General features: G+C 33.5%; 1 protein-coding gene across 3 annotated transcripts; it reads right to left on the reverse strand.

The window, feature by feature from the left end:
• Positions 1-1755: 1755 nt before the first annotated feature.
• LOC111895016 (uncharacterized) lies at positions 1756-7802 on the reverse strand. Of its 3 annotated transcripts, none has more exons than XM_023891102.3 (9): positions 7257-7802; positions 6933-7098; positions 6734-6811; positions 5280-5640; positions 5049-5161; positions 4028-4192; positions 3658-3782; positions 2240-2332; positions 1756-2116 (listed from the first exon to the last, which is right to left on the reverse strand). In XM_023891102.3, the coding sequence occupies exons 1-9, from the start codon at positions 7334-7336 to the stop codon at positions 1957-1959; spliced, it is 1341 nt and encodes a 446-aa protein (XP_023746870.1). In that variant the 5' UTR covers positions 7337-7802; the 3' UTR covers positions 1756-1956. The 3 variants fall into 3 exon arrangements, with proteins under 3 accessions (XP_023746870.1, XP_052620288.1, XP_052620287.1); XM_052764328.1 differs by lacking the exon at positions 1756-2116 and adding an exon at positions 3527-3570; XM_052764327.1 differs by lacking the exons at positions 1756-2116; positions 2240-2332 and adding an exon at positions 3538-3595.
• Between the last annotated feature and the right edge of the window lie 1228 nt (positions 7803-9030).

Below are 9030 nucleotides of genomic sequence, written 5' to 3' on the forward strand. Positions count from 1 at the left end.
AAATTATATAGTTGATGACTTTATGCCTTTGCATCACTACATTGAGCTCCAAGTCAAACTCTGGCTTCCTTACCTCATCTAATGACCAAAATCTCTTGCATGGATGAAAGGTAGGAACCAAGATTGCAGTGTTATGTCTTAATAACGTAGAAACAACAAAAACTAAAAACCCTAAGGTATGGAGTAGCTTCTACTCACAAGACTCAAGATTATGGGACAAAAGGTTGACTAAAACATGGATCTAATGAGATCTAACACGTGAATGAGCAAGTATCGAGCTTTATACCTCCTTGAGTTAGAAATGAAATGTACGTTCTTGATCCACAAGCTTCGGCTTTAACAAATCCTCAAGCTTGAGCTTCTCATTCTTCAAGATACACTGAAACACACAAAAAGGCTCAAAAGTTGTTCTAAGGGATTAAGATTTCATTCTATGTGCTGAAGAGGATGGAGGTTGTTGGTAAAAAGGGTCCCAATGAGATTAAGGTCCTTAAATAGGGTCCAAGACCCCAAAATTTGGGTTTTCACCCTGTGCGGTTATGCCCCGCGTAGGGTATTAAGTCCCCGTGTCCAAGTAATGGATTACACCTTGCGTAACTTGGCTAGGTATGCCCCACGTAGAGCCACATTTTCCAAAATATAAAATTTTAAAAACATGGAGAAAAGGTACCTAAAAATCGGGTGTTACATTTTATACAAGCAACATTCTGGTTGTCCTGGCCCGATTGAAATCGGTTTTCTCTTGAACTGACCTCGTTAAACTCGGTTAGAGAACCACATGGTTTTCTTCTCTACACTCTCCCTTAAAGAGATTGATGGTTTAATGGTAACATTGAGCTTGAACTTATCATCTATTATCAAACTAACATCATAACTTAAAACTAATCCAAATTATAAACCCTAACTTGAAGAGTCGAAGAACATAAGTAGGATTTTACCTCCTTTAATGCCTTAAGTAAATTATTTGAACTAATAATCTTTAGTTTCACCTTTAATCACACTCCAATCGTGCTTCGAGGCTGAAAATTGATCATTCCCCTCTCTAGATCTCTCTCAAGCTTGTTTGGGTAGAAATGAGGTGTGAAAAAAATGAACTAGCTTTTAGTTTATGTCCATCAAACACATTAACTCCTTAACTTTCTAGTTGTTTCTACTTTGACCACCACTTAAACAAGAAAACAACTAGACATTTAAATCATACCTAAATGCTTCCTTCCCATCATAAACTTAACATAAATGGTCCAAATCTGTTTAGATTGGTTAACCATGAATGAAGTCAACACTAAATCTTCTATTTATTCACTTTTAACCCAAGTTTCACTAAATATTTTTAATAACATTTTCTTATACAAAATCTTAATTTATTAATTACTTTTACTATTAAAACACTCTTAGAAAGTCTAAAAGATACCATAACGAATTATAGTATAACACTAGTAGCGATTGTAACAGGCAAGAGTGTTTATTTAGATGGAATGTATATCATAACAACCTATAGTATAACACTAGTAGCTATAATTGAGAAGCAAGAGTCGATGCATATGAAGAAGATGATTGGACGATGTGTCAAGATCCCTTCGTTTGTTATATTATGGTAACATTGTCTTGTTCGATCTCCCATCACCCTAACCAAACCAACTTTATGTTAATTTTAATAAAATTTATCGTAGAAAAAGCGCCTTGTTGATTTGAGTGCAAGTGTGACACGTGGCTCAAGCCAAGTATATCTTGATTTGGTTATTGTAATTCATAAGCTTGTATAAAATACTATAATATATTATATTGATTAAGAGGACCAAAGGAAACATGATTCAAAAGTCAAAGTAGAGTAGAAGCCTTACAGATTACAAGGTTAAACAAGCCTACACCTACAAGATTAACTTCTTAAGTCAAGTGTTCAAAAGTCAAAGAGATACGACTATAAATATTCCACAAACAAACAACACAGAAACGTTTTCAGGTGACTGTCAAATGACCTTTTTGCCCCAACGATTTCCAAGACGATTCAAGCCTCAACAAATGCAACTTCTCCACAAACGGTTCCAAGATTTCCGCCTCTTCTTCTGGTGCAAAAGCCATGCAAATGCTTAGTTCTTGAACTGCTTCTCCATAATCCCTAAACATTCATAAAAAGTTAAAAACAACTTGAGAAAACAAATAGAGTGTGGAAAAGAGAACACTATATATATATATATATATATATATATATATATATATATATAAGATGATGTCATCATACCTACTGAAATACAACATCATGCCATGATCTCTCCTCAAAGCCCAATTATGTGGCTGCAATATAAGCAATCTCTCGGATGCCATGATAGCCAGCCTAGGCCAAAAGAAAAAGATTCCACATGCCAAACACAAGAAAATGACTCATTTAGAGCACAAATTCAAGTTATGCGTTATGATAAACACTCTCTCTCTCTCTCTCTCATAAACAAGCACAATCAGGACTAGACAAGACAAGACAGATCAGGTTGTACTGTGTTTGGTATACACTGTACTTGGACTCAGACTGATGTCCATAGGACAAAAATTGCAATTTGTCCCACCTAAAAAGGTGGTATATGGATTCTCTCTTTTCTATGCAAAAGACATGAGAGTAATGAGAGTAATTCTAGAAATTTTGTTAGTCTTGTACAATGTAACAAACACAACTTACAAATGTGCACATTTAATTACTGAATATTATATTGGTAACGTTGTAATTTCGAGAATAAAATTTATAATGTAAATATTTAATGTTTGAGGAAAAGTTATAAGTTTATCGGAAAGTGGAAGAAGTCATACATATTAGAACACGTATTAGGGTTAAATGCAAAAGAATATATAATAATATATAAAAATATAGACTTAGAAACTGAAAGAGGAGAAACAGTTTTCTATTTTCTAAGCAATGAAAACAGTCAAAATATGGTAGATATGCATATGTCATAATCAATGAAATCAAAACCAAATTATTTCAACCGTTTTTTAAATCTACTTTCTATAAAATGCCAATGTATGTAAATTCTTTACACCACAAACATTAAATGTGTCATTCATGGTCTAATTTAGCACACTTAAATCAGTTTAAAGCTTGGACACTTGTCATGTTTTCGATGGATTGCTTATTAAAACTTGTATTTTCTTTTTATAAACTGCCAAATGTAAGAAATAACAATGTACTATCATTTATTTGTGTATTATACACTTTCATTCATTTCTATTAAAACATTTTACTTTTAATTCTTTTTTTTAAGAATGCATTTCACTTTGGAAAAGGTACCTAGTAATGCCATAGTACTTTCAAATTTTTTTTTTTCTTTTTAAGACATTATACTTGGAAAATACCTACCCATTTACAACAGTGAAAATCCATTTGTATTAGGAAAATATTGCTATATTTGGGTAAATTTCCAAAGTACAATGCCTAAATAGAATGATCCAAAAGTATGTTGCTATTTATTGCAATTAACCCTTTTTGTATATTTGTCAAAAAAAAAAAAGTGGGAGATTATTGGGCAATGAATATGATCACAATTTAACAAATTCTCCTCTCAATTCTCATGTCAATCTTGAAACCTGTAGGGAAAACAGAAACAAGTGCCTAAATAATTAGGAAAGTCGTGGTGTGATACTAAGGGCAAATTAGTAATTTCACATGTGTACCTAAGATCTTGTGGACGTAACAAGGGTTTACTCGAACTATCAGTCTTTTCATCATCAACCGGCCTAAGTGGAGAAGTCAACATTAAACCACGATTCATCCTTGAAGCACGTTTCCAATGAAGCCTCTATCGAGAGAAAAACAAGAATTAAAAAAAATAAAAATAAAAAATATATATATAAATAAATAAATAAAACCGACTAAATCAAAGAAATAGCAATGTACACAACATAGTATTTTCAATTCCTTCTATTCTACCATTTCAATTTCAATATTTTTCTTATTATGGCATCGTATTCGTATTAGTATTTCGTATAACTATATTTGCATTCAACGCTATAGAATAAAAAAAAAGTTTTGTGAATCTCTTACAATTAAATTAGCGAGATAAATCCCAATAATATCCCGATTTGTAGCAATATCAAGGCCCAAAAGTGAATTGCTGTTTAAATCCGATGCCTTTGACCTTGGGTTCTCAACACATCGCCCATTAACAATCCCAAATAAAGTGTTCCCTGATTTGACCTTAAAAAGCTCCTGTTAAAAAAATCAAAAGCGACTAAAATATCACTAACAATCCAACATTTAAGTTAAAACTAGAAAAAAAAACCAATGCTAAGCAATGGGGTCGGATTTTTTTTTTATGTATTATAAGCAGTTTGGTAAAAAAGCCAAAGGGGACAATTTTTGTAATTAGTTTTGTACACAGGGGTCAAACCTGCCAAAGTACCAAAATCTTACACTTATCGACTGTTTTTGAAAAAAAAAATTACAGGGACCTTTTTTATAAATAAAAAAATTGCAGGGACTAAATCTGCCAAAGTGTAAAGCCTTTGTTGCAGGGACTAAATCTGTCAAAATGTATAACCTTTGTTGCAGGGACTAAATCTGCCAAAATATAAAACATTTGTTGCAAGGACTAAATCTGCCAAAATATAAAACCTTTGTTGCAGGGACTAAATCTGCCAAAAATGTAAAACCATTGTTTGCAGGGACTAAATCTGTCAAAATGGAAAACGTTTGTTGCAGGGACTAAATCTGCTAAAATGTAAAACATTTGCAGCAAAAGTCCAAAAGGGACTAAATCAGCCAAAAGGTTTTGCAGGGACTAAATCTGCCAAAATACAAAACCTATGTTGCAGGGACTAAATCTGCCAAAATTTAAGACCTTTGTTGCAGGGATTAAATCTGCCAAAATGTAAGACCTTTGTTGCAGGGACTAAATCTGCCAAAATTAAAAACCATTATTGCAGGGACTAAATCTGCAAAAATGTAAAACCTTTGTGGCAAAAGTCCAAAACATCACTATTCATAAGCACAATGAGATATTATATATAATTTGTATATATACTGAGGGTAAATCGGTAAATACTACAAAGTGAAGTTATCTTACCTCTGGATTTCCTGTTTGGGGCCAGATTAAAAAGTCTTCCCCAACTCGGGATCCAACAATAGTCAAATTTAGTCTTCGACAAACCTCAATGTAGATTACACTAAGCAAAATGGCTGCAAAAAAATGTTTTAATAAATAAATCAATGGAAGTAGAAGTACTTTCGTTTCTTTCTTCCATTAAAATGAAAAGTTTATGTGAAAAAGAAAGAGCATAAGGATTTACGGATTTACCACTACCACATTTGGAGCTTAAAACATGATGCAAATAGGAACATTTGGAATCCACAACAAGTGATCTTTTGAAGCCTCGTGACTCAAAAAGAACTTTGTTCACAGCTTCCAAAACTTCAATCAAATGGCAACCTATGTCTCTTGAAATTAGTTCCACCTCGACCTCTTTAGCAATGGCATCCAACTCTGATAACCACTCTTCCATTCTCTTTCCTTCCATCACCATGGAGTCTGTTTTATTTGGATCTTGGAGATCAAGTGACACTTTTCCACCTTTTCGTTCATTTTCCAATGAATGTGCATCCATTTCGCGATTGAAAGCAATAAACGCCTCATCTTCGGCAGAAATATGAAGCAAAGACTAAATAATTTCAAAAAAACGATTAGATTAAAGCAATCTTTGGAATGTAAGAGAAGACATTACAAGACAAAACAGTACTACAATATAATATAGTACTACAATACAGGACAAAACAGTACTATAACACAATACATGACAGGACAAAACAGTACTACAATACAAAACAAAACAGTACTACAATACAAAACAGGACAAAACACTACTATAATATAGGACAAGACAAAAGAGAAAAAGGTTGCAAACGGATGTCAAAGGGGGAAAATTCTATTTTTTGTAACCCAAAAAGGTGAAACAAGGTAGATCATGGAGTCCTTCATGATCTCTCTTCGGTGCAAAAGACATAAATACTCTCTTCATCCTTATCATTGAATATGACAGTAGAAAGCTATATTCATGTCTTTTGAAAAGGACGGGGAGGGCATTTAATGTCATTTTCAAAGACAAGATCGAGAGTGGGTCCCGATCCTACCTTTTTGGATGTGACAAATAATTACAATTTTTCTCCCACAAACATCAGCCATACTCAGTACAACCTCATAGAGTACTATGACCCGTTAAAAAGATACGTCAATAATTACAACTAAAAGACTCGAAACTAAATTCGGTGAGAAAGTAGGGAATTTTAGGAATAATTAGTTAAAGGGGGTTTTCATGTACCCAAAAAGATAAAAAGAGTATGAATCATTGAGTCTAATTTACAATATCCATCAAATATGAACAAAAACAAGTAATCATTAAACAAAAATAGCCGAAACAAGATCCAATTTTTCACTCCACTTCTACTCTTCTCTCCTTATAAGTCTACCAATTGCCCGAAAATTGTGCAAAAAATCAAGAAATTATAAATTCATGACACCGCATCACACCGATTTTTATCATATTTTGATGATGATGATGATGATGATGATGTATTCAACTACTTTCACTATGGAAAGAAAAGCATGGGACCACAGGAAAAGATAATATTTTTTTCATGAAAAAATGTCTTTTTCTCCTAACCAAGGAAAAGTTAAAAACTTTCAAGAAAAAAATGTCTTTTTCTCCTAGCCAATAATTTTAAGATAAAGTAAAGTTCTTTAAAGAAAAAAATCACCTTAGCAAGGGATATGTCTTTGTCTTTAGACTGAAAAGATATCTCCTGTGCAAAATTTGCTCTTGCAGCAATCAAAACCTGAAGTTTTTCATGATAATAAAGTTGGAATTTTTACTATAAAAACAAGAATTGGATGAATTTAATGCAATAAATCGATATAAGATATTAATATATGAGGAAAAAAAACATGAATTCAGACCTCCTGGTAGAATTTGGGAGGAGAAAAACCACCGGTCTTCACCGGAGCAGCTGCAGCCATCGGTGATAAGCTCGACCACCTCCTCTTTTGCTTGATCACGGTGGTCGGAGTAGTGAAATCGGCAAAGTTCCTGGATTTCTTATCAGCATTCCGATCAATTCCGGACCTGATTAACGCAATTGAGATCGAACCCATGTAAGAACGCACAATTTATAAACGATTGAACTAAAAGTACAAAACCCCTCATCTAATTTTGCAAAATTATCCAAATTTGATCAAAAAGAAGGTCACCCATTTGATAGAATCTTGAGTTAAGAACAATACCTTAGAAGAGGCCGAAAAATTGAAGAACTAGTCATTTGTTGATGACGAAAAACCCCAGATAGTGATGCAAGCAACATCATTTCTTTAGGTAGAAAGAGATTAAACTTTACAGGAAACAAGCGGTGAAATACAGAGAAAAGATGATAAAAAAAGATTATCTATTCAATTGTATTCTTCAGCAGTAAAATGGGTACCAATGGGGTTACAAGAAGGGTTTGATGAAGACGACGATGATGCGGCCATCAAATTAGAAATAATCCCAAAAGACATCGAAGAGCAAACTGAAGAAGATGAAAAGAAAGAAAAGTGGTGGCAGAAATCGTCGAGAAAGATGACACTGTTTCTTGTAGGATTAAAAGAATTCCCAAGGTCCATTGATGGTGCTTTAGTGCTTCTTTCTCTTTCTCACTCTATATAGAGATACATATAGAGAGAGAAAGGAAGAAACGGGTGGGGTTTTGTCCGGTGCAAGGATGATGAACAGGAGTTGTTGTCTGTGGGTTTTATTGTGATAGAGTGATGATTGCGATTTATAGGGTGGTGGTTGAGGGTGTCGTAAGTGCAAAAGAAGGCTAAAGGTGGAGTCTTGATCGGTGTGGATTGATTTCAAGTTAAACTCGGTTAATTTTGAAATTCGGTAATAAACTATTAATTTAGGTGAATACTCTACGATGTCATTTTCTTTCTATCTCTTTTTTTTTTTTTAAATTGTGTGTTGTATTGACTTTACTTGTTGGTAAAAAAATTAAAAAATAAAAAATAAAAAAATTGTAATCACCATATCAATTATATTTGGTATTAGGGTAAGTTTTTAACCGAAAACCAAATTGGAAGCGGTTGGAACCGATTAGTGGTATCCGATCAGGTTCCAGTTTTCAGTTTTCAGTCCAGATATCTAACACCTTCTTAGATAACACTTTCTAGTAGAACCGAAACTAGTTGGAATATGTTCTTGGCATTACATCTGATTGATTCTTGATTTTCTGGTCACTCCTTAATCGGTCTTCGATTATTTCGATTATGGTGCAGTTCAGTCCAGAACCAGTTACATGCCTACTTGATACAATTTATTTGGCTACCAACAAATTTGTTTGGAACAGATTGATAATGATATATATCAACTTCTAACTAATTTTCAATTCTTTATATTATTGTTGACGGTGAGTGAAAAACCGTCGGATCAATCTCAGCCCTTAAAACTCCCCCATCATTCAATCTGGACCATAATAACTCAGCATTTACAGTTAATCAATCAGAGGTTCCAACCGGTTTCAGCTCCTCCCCCAACGTTCCTCGCAATCGATCATTTTCTCCTCCCACGTTCAATCGGTTTTCAGGTTCCCTCCAAGACATGGTAGTTCTCCTTCCACCAACCACGATAATGGAGATAGTTTCCTTCTTAGTCGGTAACTGCCCTAACCACGACATAGAAATCGGGCCTATATAATGATCGGAATATGTTTAATGTTTCTATCTTTCACTCAGTATATTTAATTGCTTCATTTAATGTTAAAATTTATGGATTCAAGTTCGGCTGAAAATAGTTCACCTAAGGTAAATTGATCTACTTCTGCTTAATTTTTCAATGTTTCAATGAGTTTCTTCCATTGATTCCTTTTGTTCCATCCTCTAAACAATTATCAATATACAATTTTGTTTTAATAGTCTTAAACTAAGGTAAAATCTTTACAATTAGTTATTTTAAATTTTACATCCTTAGGTTTTTACCATCTGACTTCGATTTATACTTCATTGCATCTTCAATTTCATTGTA

Source organism: Lactuca sativa, chromosome 5, assembly GCF_002870075.4.
Source record: "Lactuca sativa cultivar Salinas chromosome 5, Lsat_Salinas_v11, whole genome shotgun sequence".
In the NCBI taxonomy this organism is placed as follows: domain Eukaryota; kingdom Viridiplantae; phylum Streptophyta; class Magnoliopsida; order Asterales; family Asteraceae; genus Lactuca; species Lactuca sativa.

What these genes read in the sequence shown, in the direction of transcription:
- LOC111895016 (XM_023891102.3), bottom strand. Translation starts at nt 7,336, where the DNA reads ATGATGTTGCTTGCATCACTATCTGGGGTTTTTCGTCATCAACAAATG. An exon ending in ATTTTTCGGCCTCTTCTAAG is followed by an intron (nt 7,099 to 7,256) that starts GTATTGTTCTTA and finishes TGCGTTAATCAG; the next exon opens with GTCCGGAATTGATCGGAATG. An exon ending in CCCAAACAGGAAATCCAGAG is followed by an intron (nt 4,193 to 5,048) that starts GTAAGATAACTT and finishes TTTTTTTAACAG; the next exon opens with GAGCTTTTTAAGGTCAAATC.